The sequence below is a fragment of the Ambystoma mexicanum genome, chromosome 2p (genome assembly GCF_040938575.1).
Source record: "Ambystoma mexicanum isolate Mex_15411 chromosome 2p, UKY_AmexF1_1, whole genome shotgun sequence".
In the NCBI taxonomy this organism is placed as follows: domain Eukaryota; kingdom Metazoa; phylum Chordata; class Amphibia; order Caudata; family Ambystomatidae; genus Ambystoma; species Ambystoma mexicanum.
In genome coordinates, this window is record NC_090923.1 from 1,339,694,651 (window position 1) to 1,339,718,959 (window position 24,309).

Below are 24,309 nucleotides of genomic sequence, written 5' to 3' on the forward strand. Positions count from 1 at the left end.
AACCGACCGCTGCCTGGCCGTCCGAGAGCCCATTCCACCAGAGCGATCGCAGCTACCACGGCGTTCCTATCTGGTGTGCCCCTGCTGGACATATGCAGGGCTGCTACGTGGAGGTCGACGCACACCTTCACGAAATTCTACTGCGTCGACCGGGATTCCAGGGAGGAGTCCAGGGTCGGCCAAGCAGTGCTGCGCAACCTGTTCGCCTGAGGTGAGCCTGGTGAGGAGGTAAGATGCTTAATGTTGAGTTGATGTGATGCTTAATGTTGAGCCTTTGCCACCTCCCGTGGTTGTGCATGTGTGTACTGCTATGTATTCTTTATTCATGAGCATGTGAATCCATGCCAGACCCCATGCTGGAGAAGGAACAAGTTACTTACCTGTAACTGTTGTTCTCCAGCATGGGTCTGGCATGGATTCACATGCGAACCCTCCCGCCTACCCCTCTGCGGCTCTTCACTTGGTCATACTGCCACTTCACGTGCTTCCAAATCTGAAGATGGCTGCCAGAGGCGGTGCTTAGGTAGAGGGCAGTCATTGGCTGTGGTCAGTATGACGCAGAGACCAGTGATTGGTTATTACTACGAAAGACAGATCAGAAACGAAACTGATACTGGTTTTTTCTTTACCGAGGATTCCCAGCCTGACGACGGGGAATATTCATGAGCATGTGAATCCATGCCAGACCCATGCTGGAGAACAACAGTTACAGGTAAGTAACTTGTTCCTTAGCCCTCCTAGTTCAAAGGGAGGCTATTCCACAGTCTGGGTCCAGCAACTGAGAATCTGCAATCTCCTCTTGAGACGCATTTTGTCCTTGGAATAGCGAGCAACAGTTTGCCTTCCGACCTTAGGTCCCAGGTAGTACAGTACAGATTCAGCTTATCCCTTAAGTAGCTTGGTGCAAGGCCATTAATGCATTTAAACACCAGACAGCCATTCTTACATTTTACACAATCCTCCACCGCTAACCAGTGCAGGGAGGGAGGCGTGGCTAAGGAGCCATGTAGGCAGACATGCCTTCTAGGGTGCTCCTGCAGATCCGGATAAATCCTGTTGGAAAACCGCATGAAAAACGCTACAATTGCACCGCAGTTTGAAGTATTGTGAGCATGAAGCCCTAAGGCACACAGGGAAACAAAGTGGCGAGGCAGCATGGAACGGTAATGACATTACGGGCTGCAGAAGATCACCAAGATTAGACCGACGTGGAGGAAAAGATGGCCGCCACCTAACGACAAAGGAAGACCGCTGAGTGCCCGAAAAGTGAGCTGCAAGCCGCTCCACATTGGAGGTGCACAGGGAGCCATACGGCATCAGCCGAGTGTATTGAGGAGATACGGCAGCAACGAACACTCGACCTGAAGTGTGCGAGGTCCGCAGCGGGTTAAACATATCACACGCGCAGGCAGCAACGAAAAAGCCTACACTTCCCAAGAACTGCCTTCAGCAAGACACAGCGAGAGCACTGATGAGAACGGACACGCCCGCGGTTATAGACTGACCTCCGGCAGTGTGTTTCAGAGTGTGCGGGCAAGCTGGGAAGCACTCCACCCAGATATTGCCGAACGAACTGGATTAACAGTGCTACAAATGTAGCTACGGTCCATGGCCCAGAGAGGAGCTGCATCATCAGGGCAGCCCTGACAAACAGCAGTGCTTGTAGGCACTCGTGCAGGGGGAACTGTAGGGCACACGAGAATTGAAGCTGGCATGACACAAAGCGTGATGGGCACGCAACAGCAACCAATGACCTGAACAGTGACAAGTGCAGGCCCCCCAAGTGGGAAAGAGGAGCCTGCTGAAGGTGGCCACTGTTAAGAGCAAATGGTGCACATGGAGGCACCCGGCATGCTAAAGGCCATATGAAAGCTGCACCTGCCAGGAAACGTGATACTGATAACCCATGTTGAGGCGAGGACAGCCAGAAACAGAAGCGGCCCCTGATCTATGGAACTTTTCAACATCATGAATGGCTCATAGAGGCAAGTGAGGGTTATAACCCCACCTGAGTGTGGATGTGTACCGGAACCTTACTACCAACAAACCCACACAGTGGCACCCCCTTACCCGCCCTATTACCCCACGGACACAAAATACATGGAACTGGTATTTCAGCGGGCGAAAGAAAACCACTACCACGAACGGGGTTGTCTACACGGAAGAGCCTGCAGACTATTCACAGGAGTGCGGTGGGGGTTCCAGGACCACGAACACAACCAGAAATGAAAGCAGGTGCGCCTGAACCGCAGTGTGGTGACGGAGAGAAGACTGGTATACCTGTAGATCGGTTTCAACGGTCAGGCGCACTACAAGAACATTCCCTGGCAAAGCCCGTACAAGACGAAAACTAATATGGCGTCCAAGACGAGTAAAGTTAAAACCAAACGGCCCATGATGGAGGAATTCGCCAAGGCCTCCCGCATGCCGGAGGGAGCCAAAGCGAAGAAACAGGATGCACAAGCAGAGGGGACCCAAACGCGGGACAACCACCTGGATGCCATTGCTGAACTGAAGACTTCCTGGGCGAGCAGGATGGACGCTTCCATAGCCGAACTGAGGTCCTCGCTGGAACAAAGATGGGTGCGGTCTCCGTGGATGTGAGTCTTCTGCGGCAGGATGTCCGAAAGTTGTCGCAACGCACTGGGGCACTGGAGAAAGATGTGGTAGCTAACACAAATACTACCGCTGACAACGCAAGAGAGGTGGCGACACTTCGACAGCAGGTACATAATCTAGAGACCAGGGCGGAGGAGGCAGAAGGGAGGGCACGCCGAACAATGTCTGCATCGTTGGCTTGCCTGAAGGAATGAAGGGCTCGGACCAAACAGACTATGTAGAACCCATGTTGTTGCAATAAATCTGAGGTGGCGTGCTCTCTCAAGGATTTGTGGTGGAAAGAGCGCATAGGGCCCTGACCAGACGGCCAAGACCGGGGGCTCCCCCCACACCGCTGATCACCAAGATCCTGAACTATAAAGATCGCATTTGAATATTGGACCATTTTCGGAAAGGTGGAACGATCAACAGGGGCTCCGCAACCATCACGGCCTACCCAGACTACAGCTTTCTGGTACAGAAACAACGGCTGGATTATGTGTCGGTGAAAAGAAGGCTGCGAGATGCTGGGTACAAATACATGTTACTATACCCAGCAAAGCTGAAAGTAATTCATAAAAGCAAGGCGCATTTCTTTGACACCCCTGAAGAAGCGACAGTGTGGATGGATGCACAGAACTGCTCAGCGGATGCGTATGACCAGACACAGAGTAAAGCAGATGAGTGAATATTATAGGCGGTTGTGTTGTATTGTACTGTGGACCTAGGCAGGCATGCTATACTTGACATGGTTCATAGTTGGGGATCCACATTATCGGGCCACCTACGAGAGGACAAGTGGTCGTAATAGATTGAGGCTTCATAGCAGGAAAATAGCGGTGTAAAGACTATACGCAGGAACATTCGTAGAAGCTTGTCGTCACCCCCAGTAGCTTAGGCTAGTAGTAGAATAATATCACCCTGCTGAGTTCTGAGTATCGGTGTGAACCGTAGAAAAGGGCTAGATGCGGGAGAGCCTGAGATCCAGGGATGGAGCTAGGCATTTGTTTGGGGAGTTGGGGGTGGGCGGGGTAGGGGTGTTTTTGTTGGGAGAAGAATGGGTGGGATGGGAAGTTGGGGGGGGGGGAGTGTGGGCTGGAGGAGGGAAGGGGGGAAGGGGAATAACAAAGATAATACAGGAACACAGCACGAGACGCTTAGAATCCCAGCTGAAATTGAACAGGAAGAGGATGGGGAGAAGGGTGGGCGGAGTAGGATATAGCTGAAATGGGGGACCTTAGAATTTTAACCTGGAATGTGCGCGGGCTAAAAACTTATATCAAGCGCAACAAAGTTATGACGTATTTACACAGGCAAAAGATGGACATAGCAATGCTACAGGAAACACACTTAACTAGAGAGCGATTACAGTTGCTGAAGAGGAAATGGAAAGGGACCACAATAGGAGCCACATACTCAGTTTATGCCAGGGGGGTCCTTATATGGATTGCATCCCACGTCCCGTTCAAATTGATACAGCAAGAAGCAAGAGAAGACGGGAGAATGGTACAGGATAAAGGGATGGTGGGTAATAAAATGGTCAACTTGATTAATATCTATGCCCCGTACGACGATACCCCACCTTATTTCAGGAACCTGTACCCTATTGTTAGCCAATACATGGAAGGAGCAGTCATAATTGGGGGGGGGGCTTTAACTGCACAATAGACCCCAAGATGGACAGATCAGATGACAAAATAACTAAGCCTAGCCCGGCAGCAAGGGCCCTGACCACATTCATGCGAGATCTTCAGCTCACAGAGATATGGAGGAAGTTGTACCCCGATTGCAGGGGATACTCCCATTATGCAGCCTCACATGACTTATACACCAGGTTAGACTACATACTAGTGTCTAGCCCCGTGGTGGAGCAGATTAAGCATGCGGAGTACAAAGCGGCAGTCCTGTCAGGCCATACGTCACTGACGATGACATGGCAGATGTCACCTCCTAGGCCCAGGATACCGACATGGAAACTGCGAGCTGAAGCTCTCAAAGATACCATGTTCAGGGAAGAGCTAAGGAAAGCAATACGAGAATACTTCGAAACTGAATGAGGGAAGTGTTAGGTCAGCAGGCACACTAAGGTAGTGATAAGGGGGGCAGCAATATCGAAGTCCACTGGACTCCTGGGTGGCATAATGACCGATTTACAAACCACAGAAAGGGAGATGGAAAAGAAAATGCAGGAGAGACCGGACACCCCGGAAAAGACAGAGGCGATAAGACTCTTAACTGAAAAGTGTAAATCCCATTGGGAGAGTCTATGTAACCTCAACTACAGAAAATAGAGACAACATGCGGAAAGTGAAAAACCAGGCAGATTAATAGCCTGGTTGTGTAAAAGTGAGACCCTAAGACAAGTGATTCGAGAGATGCTCTGGGGGGATGGCATACTAGAAGACACACAAGAAGGGGTGAATAAGTGCTTTCATAGATACTATTGTAAATTATACACCGATAAAATAGAAGCAGAGGAAAGGGACATAAATGAAGTGTTGGTAGATATCATCCTACCCAGGCTTGGGGAAGCTGAAAGGGAAAGGCTTGAGGCACCACTGGAACTGGAGGAACTGGAATACGTAATCTGTAACCTGATCAAAGTGGCCTGCCACACAATGATTGCGCCACACATGTTTCCAAAACCAACTTCCTTTAAATTTTGCAAATTTGGTCATATACAGCAAATCTTTGTGCAGGTTTGAGTTTTCCATTTGAAATCACAAAGCCCTCTATTCCTAGTTAACACGTGTTTCGGCTGCTCAAGAGCCTTTTTCAAAACAAATAGGTTAATAACACAAAGCAATCATATTCGGTGTGCATAGTTGATAGACAGATTCATATATTTCACCACAAAAGGAAAAAGAAAATGGATGGAGGGTTGGGTTTCAAATTTGTTGCACACATTTAAAAAATAAACAAAAAATATATAAATTCAAATCAGAGAAATCGTACCCAAACAGTAAAGGAAAAATGTCATTCAGTAAAAGTAAATATACATAACATGGACAGGATAAAAAATAATAAATAAAAAACAGAGAAAACAAAAAAGAATTGTTTTAGCATAATTATATACTTGAAGTAGAGGGGGAAACCTGGAGGAAAAACTCAGGCAGATGGGAGCAAGACTGATTTGTAAATTTAGGACAATAGAATTTGGTTTGAATCAGGACAATGAAATGGGTAATTTTTTATGAACCTATGAATGAAAGGCTAATTGTTGACACTGTATTTGTTATTCTGGTGGAAAATGGGAAGGGCCAACTGCATATTGATGAACTCCTACCAAGAAATGACCAGGAGGGAGGGAGAGAGGGAATACGAAAAGCAATGTAAATTTAAAAGTTATTAAAAATGTTAAACTGTAATATACTGCTATATATAAGAGACTGGCATATCTACACATTGCTAAATTCAGGCATTACCAATGTTATAATGTAAGATCTCGAAAATCGCACCATTCCAATATGGCCACCTTGTAAAAGCGAGTAGAAACCAAGAAGGGACTGTGTAAGTAACTATGACAACACTATAGATTACAAAGAAGACCCGCGCGGCGGCTCATTTCAGAGCAAGGCCGACACGAGGAATCAGGATTAGAAGTGATCAAGGTAAGCGGACACTGTGGGCCGTGAAGCAGGGATAAGGAGACATTTTTCTACGCCCACATCGCGGTACGAATGGTAACACGGAGGGATGTACGGACTGTCTTCAGTCCGATAGTTAATGTGGAGCATGCATCATAGTACGCATCGCAGACACATATTGGAATGATTGAGTGATGAATTATATATGAGGCACTGACACGTTACTTATCTTTTATCTACAGCTAAGCATGTATATTTACTTTTAATGAATGACATTATTTTTCCTTTACTGTTTGGGTACGATTTCTCTGATTTGAATTTATATATTTTTTGTTTATTTTTTAAATATGTGAAACAAATTTGAAACCCAACTCTCCATCCATTTTCTTTTTCCTTTTGTGGTAAAATATATGAATTTGTGGTAAAATATATGAATCTGTCTATCAACTATGCACACAGAATATGATTGCTTTGCGTTATTGCCCTATTTGGTTTGAAAAAGGGTCTAGAGCAGCCGAAACACGTGTTAACTAGGAATAGAGGGCTTTGTGATTTCAAATGGAAAACTCTAAAACCTGCACTAAGATTTGCTGTATATGACCAAATTTGCAAAATATAAAGGAAGTTGGTTTTGGAAACATGTGTGGCGCAATCATTGTGTGGCAGGCCACTTTGTTTTATTTTCAAACCAAGGAGGTAGGGGATTGGTTCCTCCAACAATTGCCACACGAATGCGACACGGCTGAAAAGTGTTTAAATTAATCTAAGGTCGCCAACAGAAGAGGTTGTACCCACACACATCCCCATAAAAAAAACTCTTCAGTAATCTGTAACCTACCCACCAATAAGGCGCCGGGAGCCGATGGCCTCCCAAGTGAATTTTATAAGACATATATGGCAGACCTGGTCCCACCATTATTGGCAATGTTAATTGAGGCATTTGAACAGGGCAAGCTGCCGGAGACTCTGAGGGAAGCAGTCATCCCGCTCCTCAAGCCGGGCAAAAAAATACACTGACTGCGGATCTTACAGACCACTGTCGATGTTAGGAAAGAAAACCGAAAAAAACAGTGCAGGGAGCGGCTGCCTGAGGTTAGGGTGTTTTTAGGAGCCCCAAACACTAGTCTGACTTGTGCCTTTTGTAGGCGATGGATCTGAAAACTGCACTTTCAGCATACACCACGTCCCAGAAGAAAGTTTTGTTGTGGAAAGTTCCAGTAATCAAAGCATTTATGGAAGGGGTTAAGACTGCATCCCCCCTATTTCCAACCCAGCTCCACAATTGGACAGGAATGTGGTACTTACTAGACCAATGGGGCCTCCCTTTGAACCTATGCATAAGGCTAGCCTTAAAACACTCACTTACATGACCACCTTCTTGGTGGCAATCGTATCAATAAGAAGAGTTGGTGAACTGCAAGCCCTCTCCGTTCAAGACCCATTTGTCACGGTTCACAAGGATAAGGTGGTCCTGCGCACTCACCCACGATTTATGTCTACATTTATTTCAAAGTTCCATGTGAACCAATCGATAGAACTACACCCACCTTTTTCCAGAACCCCACTAACGTGGCTGAAAGAAGCCTCCACACACTTGATGTGAGGAGAGCAGTGATTTATTATCTAGAAAAGACAAAACTACTAAGGAAAACAAACCAGTTTTTCACTTCAGTGGCAGCTGGTAGACTAGGGGATCCAGTCTCTACATCAGCTATTTCAAAGTGGATTGTAAACTGCATCACACTGTGCTACACATTTGCCAAGAGAGATCTGCCCATCAAGCCTAGAGCACACTATCACACCTCAGGCAGCCGCTCCCTGCACTGTTTTTTTCGGTATAGGGGCTTCCATAGCAATTATTGCAAATGTTCCTCAAATCCATTTGTAAAGCGGCAACCTGGAGTTCTGTACACTCCTTTACACAACACTACGGACTAGAAGGCGCATATGTTTTCTGGGGTTCTCTGTTTCTGCTTTACAACATCTGTACTCGCGCTATACTTCATGCAACCTCATGTCAGAAACCATCAATCTGGGGAAGCTCAACGCATGAAGGACCATGAGTACAGCACATGTCACACTAGGGGATAGTATTACTGATCACGCCCTGTCGACGTCCGTTTCCGAGTTTAAAAAACAAACCTTGTAATACTTTGCGACTTCTATTAGATGTCGGACTATGCAGAGCATGTGAATCTAAGCCAATAGAAGCACCAGAAATGTGATTACGTTGAGTAATGTATCCCATATATTGGAGCATTAGCTAAAACCTTATTGAGAATTAATCTTCAGATTATTGTACAATATTAAGGTTTGCAAATGTGTATTTTATTAACCTATTTGGATATTAGAATCTGTTACAACAAAGTGAATCTTTAGAGGCATTAGTAACCAACTGTAGGTAATAAAAAATGTTGGTATGGATGCCATATAGTGGCATAAACAGTGACAACTGTGAATAATAAACATGTTATCATAGCAGGCTAACTGTATTTATAAACCTGTTATGAATGCCATGCCATATTCAAATCTTGGGAATGTCTGTTGCCATTAATGTGCCAAACATTTATCAACATGTTGTGTGGTCTCCCGGGAGACGCAGAACCTTCTCAAGGTGTGTGTGTGTGTGTGTGTGTGTGTGTGTGTATTTCTGAGGCTTGTGCATCTGCTTAGATCGCATGTTATGCATAAGCTGACATCTAGTGGTAAAGTCAATTTCACTTTACTGCTCTTGGAAACAGTAGTTTATACAAGAGAAGGTATTTAAACCATTGGGAAATCGAAAAGACTTCCCTGTGCCACTGCACTGAAGGTGCTGTGTGTCACAATGTAAAACGATGATGCCTATGGGGTTTGTCAGACTCCAAAACCAAAAGAAAACACAGAAAACCAACAGCATTAAAAGTACAAAGTCCCAAGGTTCAGCAAAAGAGCTGGGGGTCTCTAAGGTGGGAGCAATGTAGCGCATTTCTGAGAATTCTCCCTAACAGTGGCTCAAGAATAACACTGGTAGGGTGGTTTCATGCAACTTTAACATGCAAAGGTAAACTAACCAGAGATAAAGTTTGTCTGACAAAAGATGTGGTTTGCTGGGATGGTATCAGCAACGTGACATGGGGGCACAGATTAGCGAGCTGGTCTCGACATCCACCTATTACATCAAACTACTTGTGTCACTCCGGCCTTTTATTTCACAAAAGAACGCAGAGACCATTGCACAAGCTATAATCGGCTCTAAAATGGATTATTGTTGCAGCTTGCTTATTGGCAGCTCGCAAACAGATTTTGATCGCCTCCAGGTGATACAGAACAGCGCCGTTAGTGTGGTTACTGGATTCAAATGAAGTGACCATGTTTCGGATGCAAGGCGAGGTCTGCATTGATGTCCGGTGAGGGCTAGAATTCAGTTCCGGCTACTTCTTATTACTCAAAAATGTCACTTGGAACTTGTGCCTTCCTACCTAATAGATCGGCTGGTTATAAAACCATGCGAGAGCCTTAAGATCGAACAATACCAAACAATTAATGACTCCCCCCCCCCCCCCCCCCCCCCCCCCGGCTGTAACTGTAATAAAGCTCTCATGGGATCCTTTGATAATGCTGCCCCAAGAGCCTGGAATGCCCTTCCGAGGGATCTTAGGGGACCTGAAGTCAGTCGAAATTTTTAAAAAGAAATTAACCATTTCTATTTTATTAGATCTGTTCTCCTTGTGATGTTTCCTTTGAAATTATGTGAAGATATTGTGCTCCGTTAGCTTGGGAGCTGTTATTTTCTTTGTTTTTATCGGCACCAGTAAGCCCTTGTGTCATTGGAGTGCGGTACAAATTCATGTACAATCAATCCAAAAATTCCTGGCTATGTCTCTACCATAACCTCATCCCCAGAGAATAATACCACTGATGTATTTAGAGAAAATGTGGGTTACTTTAAGGGTAAATATCATAAAATTAGATTAAGGAAAGGATCAAGCGCAGTGGTCGCAAAATGTAGGTGTGTCCCACTAGCTCTCAGAATAGAGGTCACAAAAGAAATTGACCTTTCGGTGCCCCCTGCATGTTCAGAGGTTGCCTCTTCCTCCACAACCTTGTTGCCTGCTCTGATCAACTCTGGTCCCATACCCTGCCTTGACACCTCATCTACTGCAATAATTACTCTCATCAAAAATGCTATTGATGAATATCTCTCCCTGAAAAATCAGTCTATTTCTCCGACTTCTGCTTCTACTCAGCCTACTGTTGCGGCTCCCCAGGCTCCAAACAACAATCTCTTCAGAACGGCGCCTATAGGCGTGATGCCACCTCCGCCAGTTTCCTTGCTACCTTCTGTCCCAGTTCAACATCAAGCCCCTAATAACATGCCGTGTGGCTCTACTTTACAGAATCCTGATTTGATGACCTCCCAGCTTAAATCTTTAATGAACACCTTTTTGGACACCCACGGTGTTTCATATATTGGGGCTTCCAATAACAATGCGCTTGCCACTACTCACGCCCAAAGTGATCTACGCCCTGGCTCTTCTCTACCTGTCCCCCATTACTCAACTGTACCACAGGACCTATCCCGAATTTTTCCCACTTCCCACCCCTGGTCTGCCACTATTCCTGCACCGCCAACGCTGAACTATCACCCCCTTCCTCGCCCTGCCTCTTTGCACTCCTCCAAAAATATGAATCTCAGCAAAGCACTTCCTAAAACTTTATCTCAAAATTCCAATTTACGTGCCCCAAACGGCTATTCATTAATTATGAAATGTCGTGGTGGCTCCCACCCATTGTATAATCTCAATAGGCAGTGTGTTTTAAATATTTTGAATGATGTTGTTACTTTGGAACACATTTCGTCAACTGATATTGACCTGGTGGAATTTATTGCTGATGTTGACTTCACCATTGTCCGTCTATGGATTCCTTCAGCTACTGTGGCGAAATTGCTTTGGAATGCTGAGCTGATATTGTTTGAGATGGGATTTCTCATCTCTCAGGACCCTGACCGATCACAATCTTTGTTCTCTCCTACAAATCTATCTGCTGTTGATTCAGGTAAATCCCTTCAAACCACACGAGTATACCAATCTTCCAAAAAGGGCTGCCATAATTTATAACTTCAAGCTACTCCGGATCATCGTTTCTTTTCACTAGGTTGTTGGAATACTAGAGGCCATGTTCATCTACAACATGCTATTGATGTGTTTACTCACTCTTATGATATACTGGCTTTTCAGGAAACATGGTTTCTAACCCCTCCTGTTAAGGACAACTATGCAACTGCACTTATTTCGGCTGTGAGAGGCGAGAGAGGCCGTCCAATGTCGGGCCTCCTGGTAGCAGTTAAACAATCTGCTGATTTAGAAATAGTCCCATGGTGTGCCTTCGACATCTATATTCAATTAGTTAGAGTAATTGGATGTGGAGGTAATATGGCCATCTTTAACATATACCGGAACCCGGCAAAACTGTCTCTAAATTCATTTCTCAGAGAACTCTCCTACATGCTTGAAATAGTTTCTCAGGCATCTGATGTCACTGCCATTCTTCTCCTTGGCGATCTTAATCTTGATTGCTTTAACCCCACTTCTCAATCTACTGCTCAGGAGGTTTCGACTTGGACTACCTTTATGTCTCATAATAACTTCATGATGATTAACGGAGCTGTGCCTGGGGATCTTCCTGCTTCAACAACTTGGTGCCGGGATTCAAGCTCCAGTACAATTGATTACATATATACTGACGCAAATTTGTTTGACAAAATCACTTCACTAAACATCACTTCTCAGTTGTACAGTGACCACAAGTTTCTGACATTACATTTCCTAAGACCCCTGGCTATAGTGCCTTCTTATACTAGAAGGTCCGTTCAACATCTTATCAATTCCACTGGCAATCGCATCACGCTGTCCTCTAGAATGTTTTGGACGCTAAAACAATCACTTGATCCATCTATGGCTTCCAATTCTAATTCTAAGATTGAATATACACACCTTCTACAACAATTCCAGAATAATATTCTTATCTCTAAACAGAGGTAGACTACTCATTTACACTCTTTTGATCATGATTTACATCATAGAAGGATAAGTTATAGGCAGGAACGCAAATTTTTGCTTTCCTTGTCTTCAAGCTCTCGGTTTACCCTCGCAAGGCAGGCAAAAACCCGCTATACCAACTGGGTCCGTGGGCATAGAGCCTTGCTATTCCAACAAGACAGTGAGCGAATGCTGAATACTAAAGCTACAAAGAATTCTGCAGGTACTTGGAAACTACTTAAGCATAAACATTGTAATCAACAATTAGAGGCACAAGCCAATGGAGTGCAAGAAGCGCAATGGGTCCAACACTTCTCTATATTATATTTCGATCCAGCGTTCAGTATGTTTAAATATCAAATGCAGTCCACCTCGCATTGGTCTCTGAATTGTGAATTGGAAACAATTATTCATTATATAAAATTGGCTAAAAGCTCGAGAGCTGCAGGACCCGATGGTATCAGCAATTTAATGCTCAAATCTAACATAAACCATTGGGCAAAAATTCTCTTTTTGTTATTTCAAAACATCCTGACCACTCGAACTCTCCCTTCTTCATGGCACACGTCCATTCTCGTGCCAATTTACAAAAAGGGAGACCGTTCACTTCCTGCGAATTATCGCCCCATTGCGCTCCTCGACTCTCCAAGTAAGATTTTTGCAAAGTTTCTGTTGCTGGAGTTTTCGGCATGGACATTAAACCATTTCCATCGTAATCCGTTTCAGTCAGGTTTCGTTGCAGGAATGGGCACAGCTGTTAATTTGTTTCTTTTAAACTCTATTAAATCTCTGTGTCACATTCAAAAACAACAGATCTACTTTGCTTTCGTGGACCTGCATTCTGCATTTGACTCAATTTCTAGAGTCAAACTTATGTCTAAACTAATTCATGACAAATGTCCCCCCTCTATTACCGACCTCATTTATCATTTTCATTCTGCCACCACGGTTCAGGTTAGATTGACATTGAATGGTCTACTCTCCCACCCGATTCCCACCTCACGTAGCCTTAAACAAGGCTGTTTGCTGGCGGCAGCCATTTTCAATTACTATATCCAAGACATCAAATATACCTTCGAACCTATTCAATCAGATTCTCCGAAAATTAATGGTATTCCCATAAAAGCATTGTTTTATGCTGATGATATTGTCCTCATCTCAAAGACCCCCAATGGTTTACAAAAACTTTTATCAGCATTAGACCTCTGTCGCAGAGAATGATTTAAAAATTAACTCCTCAAAGACTGAAGTCTTGATGTTCAACCCACATTCTGACCTTCACACTCGCAAACATTGGTTGATTGATAATAACACTTCTCTGTCTTTGATTTCGTCGTATACCTATTTAGGTATTATTTTCGAAGCCTCACTCCATCCACTGAAACATATGGCTCAAATTGAAGTTAAATTACTAACAGCGATATCACAATCACGGATTCTCCTTGCAAAATTTGGAAAATTCTCCATGATCCCGGCTTTAACATTTTGGAACATGAAAGTTATTCCCACAGTTTTGTATGGCTTGGAAGCTGGACCTCCTATACCATCTACTACTCTTGATAAATGGGAGGGCAAATTTTGGAAGCATGTACTGCATCTGCCCCAGTGTATCCCCATTTCGTGGTTGCGTTATGAATTGGGTCTCTCTTCACTATCTGCACACCTTAACTGGAAACAATGTTCTTTTTTCAGAAAATGTTTAATATCATCTAAGATAGACAATCTACTTAAGATATTGTCGAACTACATCTTTACGACAGATCACGTCTTTATCCAAAGATGGCTGTTAGCAGTATATAAGATCTTAGCAGAGGCAGATATCTCACTCGAAACTCTTCTGCAAAATCCGGATAAGGCTAAATTAAAAATCCATCAGACCTCCTGGATTATGAACCATCAGAAATGTCTTACTTATAAACACGCCTCGAGCTTTCGCTTTCCACCACATAAAAGAGGCATTACACAATCATATTTATCAAGAGCTCCTTCTTCGAAATGTAGAAATTTAATTCTCCGTTTCCGGCTACATATATGGGAAACAAGAGATCTCCTTTGTACACGCCAGCTTATAGGACCACTTCAAAATTTTTGTCGGTTCTGTCAAAAAACCAAAACTCCAGAAACTTTAGCACATTTAATTACTACATGTCCTAGTTTGTTTGGTCAGCGACAACTGCATTTTCATAAATATTGCCCTAGATTTGCAATGTATGATTCGAATGCTTGTTGGGACCGCATTTTTGGCTCGTCAGACTTGAAAATCCAGATAGCCACTGTAAATTTTCTTCTTTCCTTAAATTTAGATCAGGGTAAACTCATGAATACATGATTGAATATTTTTATTCGAATTGAGTATGCTAAAAATTTTAGATACTGTGTACTTTTCTTCGATGATATTCTGGTCATTTGTGAATACTAGAGTGCTTTATACTTATTGTACTTACTGGTTGTACATTTTGAATGATCTTCTGAGAAATGACATTAAGTTGTTTTTACATTATTTTGATTTATCATGTTCAGATTGTGCTGTTATGTCATGTTAATTGAAAAGTTGTAACAAAAAAAAAATGCAACTAAATCAATAAAAACAAAAAAAAGAAATTGACCAATTAATTAAGGAAGATTAGAACCAGTAGAAGCCTCTGAATAGTGCTCCCCAGTAGTAGTGGTTAGGAAACCAAATGGAAGTGCTAGTCTATGCATAGACCTTCGATCCTTTAACAAATGTGTGGTGGTTGATCGCTTTCCACTCCCAACCATTGGTGAGTTGTTCAGACTTACTGCTGGAGCCAAAGCATTTACTACGCTTGATCTAGCGTCTGCCTACCACCAGATCAAATTAATCCCCAATCCAGAAGCCTCAACGCTTTCTTCACGCAAGATGGCACCTTTTCGGTTTAAAAGGATACTATTTGGATCAGTCTCAGCAGCTGCTTGGTTTCAGGGGATGATGGAAGTGGTGGGTGACATCCCAGGTGTGTTTGACTACCAGGATGATGTTCTGGTAATGGGCACATTGATCAAAGACTTTGATTCTAAATTGAATATCATCTTAGATAAGTTGTGTGCTGTGGGCCTCATGTTACAAAAGTCCAAATGTTTTAGGGACTCGATCATTTGACTATTTTGCCCATTGTTTATCAGAAAATGGTATATCACCCAGGGAAGGATTGGTTTCAGCTATATTACAATCTTCTCCTCCCAAGAATAGACCAGAGGTTGACATTCTTAGGTATAATTCAAGATTTGTAGAACATGTCTCAGACAGATGTGTGTATATATATATATATATATATATATATATATATATATATATATATATATATATATATATATTAGAAATCTGTGTAAGAAATGTCAAGAATTTGATTGGAACAGTACCTGTGAAACTGAGTTCCGTGACATAAAGAAAGCCATTGCTAATGCTACTATTCTGTCTCCCTTTGACACAAGCAAAGACACCTGTATAATGACTGTTGCTAGTGGTACTGGTTTTGGAGCTGTGCTCTTACAATCGGATAACTAAGGTGACCAGGTAGTGGCCTTTGCCTCCAGGTCACTAAGAGGTGGAGCAACGGTATTCAGTCATTGAAAAGGAGGCTCTGTCGGTAACATGGACAGTAAGAAAATTCAGAACCTTCTTGTGGGGGCCAAGATTTTCCATACTCACTGATCATAAACCTTTAGTAGCAGTATTCATTTCAAAGGGATTAGATGGTGTTTAAAGCGGATCATGAACTGGGTGATGTCGAATACAAGGCCATGATTTTACTATTAAACATGTTTCAGGTAAAGACAACATCATAGCAGATTTTCTCCAAGTTCTCTATTAACTCATCAGATGAAGACATTGATGAACAATTACAAGTGTTTGTATTTGTGGAGAATCTAAATCAAGACGAGTGGGATAATGCCCAGGATGGTGATCTGGAACTCAAAATGGAAAAAGGCCTAGTCTTCAAAAATTGGTCTGTGGACCCCTGATCTGGGGCTGGGTGCCTTTCATACGCTATGAGATGAACTGAGCATTGAAGGTTCTCATGTACTGAGATCTAGTCGAATCATTCCTCCAGCCGGCATAAGGATGAAACGTTTGCAACTAGCTCATGATAGCCATGTGGGAGTTTCTAGAACAAAGGGGTTTCTTTGCTTAGACTACTGGTGGCCAGGTTTAGATAAACAAGTGGAAGCGATGATAGTGTAGTACTTGCTCCCTATCTGACAAGGCCCTGCAAATGCATACCCAGCCTTTGAAGCACGTTGACCTTCCAAATATTTCCTGATAATACGTTGCTGTTGACCTATTTCGTCCCTTACACTCCAGGGAAGGTAAGAAAAAATATGTAATTGTGATGGCAGACATGTATTCCAAATAGGTAGAAGTAAGGTCTGTGTTTGATGGCGATTCAAGAGCTGTAATTAAATGCATGAATGACCTATTTCAGAGAGAAGGCATACCAAAGAAAATATTACCAGATAATGGTGTCCAGTTCATTTCTATTGTGGATTTATTTTTTAATGAATATGGACATAAATCATCAGTGTTCCACCAATGGTTTAGTTGAGGAGTGGAATAGAATTTTAATGCAGAGAATTTAAATGTCGATCCAAGCGGGGAGGACTTGGGAAGATGACCTAGGAAGACTGGCATTAACCTACAGATTGACACTGCATGCCTCAACGGAATGAATTCCTTTCAAAATATTAAAGAGGAAAGCTGCTACTCATGTATGTCCCCGTCTGGTTGGGGGGAATGAAGTTCATTGAGTGGAATGAAAGAGTTGAGGGAGAGTAAGAATAAAAAATAAAGCAGCAAATGATAAGAAATGTAATACTAGACTATCAAGAGTAGATCAGGGTGACCAAGTATGGGTGCGATTGCCAATAGGAGTTCTGAAAAGGTGATTGCTAATTTAGTGGTCCATTTAAAGTAGATAGTTCTAGATGATGCACTGGGTTTGAGTGATGGTCGTACATGGAATACGTGTACTGACATCCCCCTGGTGATAGGGAGGGGGGAGGGGTGTTATAAATTTGAGCTTTAGCTAAAACCTTATTGAGAATTAATCTTCAGATTATTGTACAATATTAAGATTTGCAAATTTGTATTGTAGTTGCCTTATTTGGATATCATAATCCGTTACAAAAAAGTGCATCTTTAGCGGTATTAGTAACCAACTGTAAGTAATAAACATGTTTGTGTTATGGATGGCATGTGTTATGGATGGCATGTAAGGGCATATACATAGTGACAACTGTAAATAATAAACATGTTATTGTAGCTGGGTATCTATTTATAAACATGTTATGAATGCATTGCTACATTCGAATCGTGTAAGTGTCTGACTCCAGCAAGTTGTTCACTTCAAGAATTGTGCTATATTATTATACGTGTGTCTGTCTAAATGTACTTTGGTACCAGTCCATCCTCCTAAGAGTAGAGCTGGATTGCTCAGCTGCACTATCCATTGTTGGAGTTGGGACTAATTTGATGGACATGCTGCTATCTTTCTAAGGATAAGTCGTCCTACACTTCTTGTCAGAGGGCTGTGGAGAAACTTCCCTAACAGTCCCATAGTCTTCACATTCCTCTATGGATAGAATTTGAGCCTGTGAGACAGTGTGTTATTAGTGTCATTAGTTACCAGAAGATTGTAATATATCAAGCCATATGGTCCTCTATATTGAACACTTCAATTAGGCTGGAAACTGGCTCCTGGATTCAACTATTTTCAATTTAAGGAGCACTCTGGCTCTCCATTCCTATTAATGAATGGATGTCCCAGAGATGGATGTGTAATTCAATAATCCCTTCTTGTTCCCCCCTCTAACTCTCAGGTTGTCTCGGGAGCAGCAAGGATTTTCATGTTTTCTTTCATTTATCTTGCAGGTGACAAGAGTGCCTTACGGCCCAGTGGATTGAGACTTGGATCTCCGGCTCTGACCTCGAGGGGGTTTTTGGAAGATGATTTCAAGAAGGTTGCTCATTTTATTCACCGAGGTGAGGCTCTTAAGCATACCCTCTATTGGCTCATCTAGGCAAAGGTTGTGCCAGTCAGATCTTATCTTGGCAAGTTTCCTTTTTAGGTCTTGCTGTTTGAAGTGGTGTAGTTGGAAACGTTACTGCTTTTTTATTACTCTTCTTGCCCCCGTCACACCTTAGTTGTTTGTAGTAAGACTTGGTCAGCAAGTCCTGATCAGTCAAACGGGCCATAAATAAATTGGCAGACTACTGTAGGGATGGGGTATTTGGGTGACTTCAGAGCAGACAAATGTACATATTACCCAAAGTTCAGGAAGCTAATTATTCGGTCTGCATATATTGTGTATGCTCTGTGTATGGTGCTACCTCATTAAAATACCTTGTTTGCAGGTTGTGCCAGAGAACATTTCTCCAGACCTTGATTTGCATTGTATACTTGCGTTTCTACTGTGCTTGTAGCTACCCAACTTTTTGATAAACACAATTGTTTACCAACATGCCTAATGTGTAGGTAACTGTTTGTGGGGTGTGCTTTGACGTCTGGTGCGCATCTCCCCTGCATGGGATATTTTTCAGCCACATGTTTCTTAATCTATGGTTGTCTGGTGGGTCATTAGTAGTAATTCAACGAACCCTACTGTGCTTCATTTACCACTTGGAGAATACAAGTCCCGTCCATCTCTGCTTTCATTTTTTCATTGGACGTGGAAGCGTTTCCTTGCTCGCTGGCCCTTGATGGCTTTTTAGTGTTTAAGCCATACTGTTTTTAATACTTTCTTACTTTATATACGTGCCTCTCCTGTTCTCAGTTAACCGGAAGCGGCAGTACCTTTAGATTTATTCAGAAACTGCTTCTTCAAAACCAGGTCAAGTGCACTGCAATTAGTCCCCTTGTGCAGCTTAGAAGGCTCTTTTTTACTTCTCTTGTGAATACAGTGCCACCGTTCCACTATCTGAGGACCGTATCCTGCTTGACTAGTTCTTCCTTGTTTCTATTCTGCTCGATTCTGCCCCTCAGTCCTGTTTTTTGCTGTTCATTTCCACCCCGGACAAAGGAAAAACAAATTGGCAATTTCATTTCAGATGCTCTCCAGTGAAACTGGTGTTGATAATGCTTGCTACTTAAGCCTGGCTAGTAGATGTTTATGGCTTCCAGCTCAGTACTCTGCACTTGTCCCGCGCTTGGTCGGACACTCTTGTTTCCAGAAGAATCAATAGGTCAGCTCTTACCCGTTAGCACTAAAGGTGCATTCTGTCCCTGAAGAAGATACTTTAAGGTGGTGGTGGGCATGGGCTAAGACACACAAACCTAGAAACAATAATACAAAAGTGTTATACATAATATATCCCTACTAAGATCTAAAAATACACCCAGCCGTGCTTTCTATGTCTAGTTTAAGGCACATAAAAGGAAGATAAGTATGGAATTCTCTATAATATAAAAGCTTGTAGAGTAGAGCTGTTTCTAGCAAATTGGAAGCCCATTCCACAAACTGCATCCAAAAGTGTGAAATGATCATACTCATTAACAAGCAAAATATCCTTTGCACTTTATCTGAGTGATGTCTGAGGCAAACAAGACAAATAGTTTGGGGCCAGGTCAATTGCAACCTTCAAGATAAGTGAGGGCACAGGCTTGAATCTAGTCTATCAGCCAACCCAACGAAAGTCGAGCCTGAGAAATAAGCTCACATTTTTCCAGCCTGAAAAAGTGTAGACTAATATTAAACACCTAAATAAATAGGCCACAATATTGAATTCTTGATAATGCATTAGCCTAAACGAAAACCTGAAGATGGACTATACCCAAGAGATTTTTGCAATGATTCATTTTATACAAGTGAAAAGGCACCTTTTGATCACAGCATCTACTTGTAGGTCAAAAGATAGTTGGCGAAGGACAAAGGAGAAGAACATTATGATTTAACGCCTGCGGCCAATTAAGATCTCAAACTTATTATCTTTCTAAGTTTACAAGTAGTATGTGTTGCATTACTGTTAGAAAAGTTGCAATTGTAGGACTGCCCTCTGCTATTCTAGTCACTGTTCAATTTGACCTTGTCTTGCCAGTACCTTTCGTCATTCAGCCCCTGGAGACTGTGAAAAATGGCAGCGGTGTATAATATCAATGCCATGAACATAACATTCCCTGACCACTCCTCCTTATCTCTGGAAGAATAGCCACTGAAATGAGAAATGCTGCATATCTGCTTCTCCCCCAACATGTTAATTATTTATCTCTTAGCACAGCTTTCCAAGGAGTTTGGGCACACATCATTACCTAGTAAGAGTGAGGGGGAGGTGAGGGGGGGTAGGAGGGGGCCAAAGCTGATACATTTTGAGATTGCAGCGCTATTGGACTGCACATCCTATTTCCCGGCCCACACACCATTTCTTTCATTGTCCTCATACTTCCCATTCCTGCAGCCATGGTACCCATTTAGGCCAAGGAATGGTTCACCTAGTTATTTTGGGAACTTTCAAGGAATTTGCTGTCCACCTTTTTGTCTTTCCTGTTCCTCATTTCATCATGAAGAAGCCCTTGCAGGGCTTCAGCATCATTCTGCAGTTAAGGAGCTGCCTCAAAACCAGGTGGCAGTAGGGGACAGGAGAGTAAATGGAGTCTTATTACATTTTGACATGTGGCTGTGTGCACTGAGAGGAGTTTGAAGCTTGTGGGAGAAACTAGGGTAGAACTCTGAGAAACTACCAGGGATTCTGGCACCTGCCCCGATCCCCTTGACACTTACCTGCCCTGGTGGAAAAAAAGTCCCAGCTGGACAACGAGAGCAAGCGGAGCAGGTTATAGTGGGGTTTGAGATGGCTCTCAGCCTGGCAACCATAAGGTGAAATGAGCACCTGGTGAGGGGTGACGGGTATTTTTTTAAATTTTATTTTTAAACTTTAAACAGCCCCATCTTTGAATTTAACGTTCTTGCCGTCCCATATCCCTTAACACATAGATTATGGCAATGAGTTGTCTTCCCAGACTTCTCCCTTCATTTGCCAGTTCCCAGAACTTTGTTGCACAATGCGTCTGCATGAGAGTGCATGCAGAGTGTCCTGGAGTAGCAGTGGCAATGTGAGAAAGTGAAATGGGTTCCGTTTGCAAGAGGTCAGAGGTAGAAGTGCATGGAGGACACCAGGCTGTTACACCACCACTCTTCTCCCTGACTGACAGACAATCCTCTAAACATACTCACACGTACTTGCCACACATCTAGCCATTACCTTGTTATCGAGCTATGACTGAGCAACCCTCTTTAGTCCTATTCCACCGTGCCGCCCCGTAATATTAGCAGATAATTCATCCAAAGCACTTCAACCCATCTGATCCCTGGTCGTCCTCTTTGGATAACCTAGCATAATGAGTCTCTGTATTATCCTAGTAACCGATCCGCACTCAAGACCTGGGTACTTCCTGTTAGGGGAGTTTTTCTTAAGTCCTACTTGGTAGTAAGACTTAGTAAACTATCCCAGTGGTTTGTAGATCCCCAAATCTTAGTATCCGTCTGTACTACTGCTGGAACCTTGGTAGTGTGGCAGAGCAGTCAGGCTTCTCATATTCGTAATATACACCCGCTGTTTAACTGTCTTGTAGTAATGCCAATTGTGAAATACATTTACTTTTCAAAGGCCACTGCATAATTTGTAGTTGCTTGCGGTTACTTTTGTTACGGCTTTTGACAGTAAAGATAGTTTTATCGTATTATCGGTAATAACACGCACTCAGTTTTTTTTTTTAAACCTTTATTTAACTTACACAGACATGACCTCATAACTTGACATTATTAATGTCATCATATGAATATACAGCAATTGGGTGCACTTGGATACGTCATTACAGTATGTCCAAGTCCACGTTTATCAGCCAAGTATTGTCTGTATCTGCCCCATATGTCTCTGCGATGGCTATAGCTGGCTAGTAAGCCGGCATATACCTCTCCAGTCATTGGTCCATGTCATGTCCCTTCGGTTCTACACTTTCCATTGCATCGATATTGCCCTTTTTGCTAGTATCAGACTAAGATTGAGCAATTTACGCCAAGTAGGATTAATTTTGCTCACTGTGGCCAGCATGCATATACATGGATCCCATACCATTGGTTAATCTGCCCTAGCATCATGTGCTTTGCACACGTCTGCCCAGTATTTAGACAGCGTGTGCACGACTACAACATGTGAAACAAGCCAGCCTATTCACTCCCGAATCTGGGACATTTCCCGTCCGCTGTGGGATATATAGTTTTGATACTGGCCGGGGTATAGTAGGCTCTGTGCAGGACCTTGTAATGTATGAGGCGATAGCGCAAGTTATGAGACATTCCTTGTGAGTGCACACAGTTTAGCCAACTGCTGGTCGTTGATAGTATAGCCCAGGTCAAATTCCCACTTCCCTTTAACATCTAGGGGTGGAGCCTATTTGCGCAATTTTATATAATGTGGAAATTGAGGTTTAAGTGATGTTGGCGGTGAACATGTATCCCAAGCCTGCATGGGGGTACGTTTGAGTAAGTCTACGCTACCTCACACTGGGTGTCCCGTTCCAAATGTTGTGCATGCCCCTTGGATTCTGGAGAAGAATGTTCTGCCCGCCACACAGGGATAGTGGTGAACAGGTAAAACAATTTGGGCAGAATTATCATTTTGATCAGGGCTAATCTCCCCATGAGCGAGATTGACCGCTACACCTCAAGCTTAGCACAAAGCGCGTCTACAATTGCTGCATAATTTCGAGAGCGGATGCTTTGCGTGTTGCGCGATATTTGTAAGCCCAGATATTTCACCCGTGTGGGGGCACATAGAAGCCCATGTAACTCTGTGGGTTTATGGGTGACCTCCGTGAGTGGAAACATTTCAGATTTGGTTGCGTTCAGTTTAAGCCCAGAATATTCCCCGACGAGTCGTAGCGCCCTGCCAATGGTGTTTGCTGGGTCTTTTAGATACATTATGTCGCCGGCATATAGCGTAATGACCTCTATCCTGCCAGCTATCAAGATTCCCAACATCCCACTCCGAGTTCTCAGGATATCTGCAAGAGGTTCTATCACCAATGCGAACAGTAAATGGGACAGTGGGCAGCCCTGTCTGGTGCCACCGGCAAGTTCTAGAAATGCTGATAGGATCCCATTAACACAGATTCTGGCGTAAGGTCTTGTGTACAGTATCTGGACCCCTCTCTCAAAGTTTGGGCCGAATCTGTAATTCTTGAGGACCCTAAATAAAAAGGGCAAGTAGACCGTGTCGAAGGCCTTCTGCATATCAAGTGCCAGTGCCACTCCCTGAGCGTCCTAAGGTATCGATGCAAGAATGTTGAAGCAGCAACGGATATTAGTCGCTGTGGATCTGCCCAGTACAAAGCCGGCTTGGTCCTCATGGACCATGTAGGGCATCAAAGGGTTCAGTCGCGTGACCAGAAAATTAGCGAAAATCTTTGCATCTGTGTTTATTAGTGAAAATGGCCTATAAGAGCCACAGTCCTCAGGGCTCTTCCCAGGTTTCAGGAGTAGGGTAATGATTGCTTCTCAGGTTGTTTCTGGCAGCACACCGGTTTCCAAGGCCTCGGACCAGACAGCTAGAAGTCAAGGTATGAGGATTGTAGCAAATTCGTAATAAAATTCAGCCCCCAGTCCGTCCAACCCTGGTGCCTTTCCGTTTGGTAGAGATTTGATAGCCTCTGCTATCTGCCTGAGTCAAAGGGTTTTCTAGTGCTTCTCTTTTCTCTGGGGACAATAGGGTGGTCGGAATCCGTGCCAGATATACGTCTTTCTTCTTCCATGGCAACGCTCTGAGGGGAGTACAAGGATGCAGAAAAGTCATAAAAGACTTTACTTACTACTTCCTGGTCTGTGACTACCACCCCATCTGGCCGTGTAATACATGGGATACTGGAATTACCGTGTTCCCCTCTCACCATCCGAGCTAGGAGTTTGCCTGGGTGTTCTTGCTCTCCGTATTGCCTAACGGTCACCGGCCGGTCAAAATAACGGACTTCCCGTTCTGCTGCTTCCTTGTACTGTTATAATATTTAGTTTTGTCTGGGCAGTTGGGTCTGCGGCGTATTGTTCTTGCAGTTGAGCTATATCTCACTCAAGCCTCCCAAGCTCTGTGAATGTCT

General features: G+C 43.4%; 1 protein-coding gene across 2 annotated transcripts in view; it reads left to right on the top strand.

The window, feature by feature from the left end:
- The window catches only part of SHMT1 (serine hydroxymethyltransferase 1), a 451,377-nt gene that overhangs the window by 377,423 nt on the left and 49,645 nt on the right, over positions 1-24,309 (top strand). For both annotated transcript variants that reach the window (XM_069645688.1, XM_069645689.1), the window contains exon 11: positions 18,099-18,209. In XM_069645688.1, the coding sequence (XP_069501789.1) occupies positions 18,099-18,209 (111 nt within the window). The remainder of the gene's footprint in view (positions 1-18,098; positions 18,210-24,309) is intronic.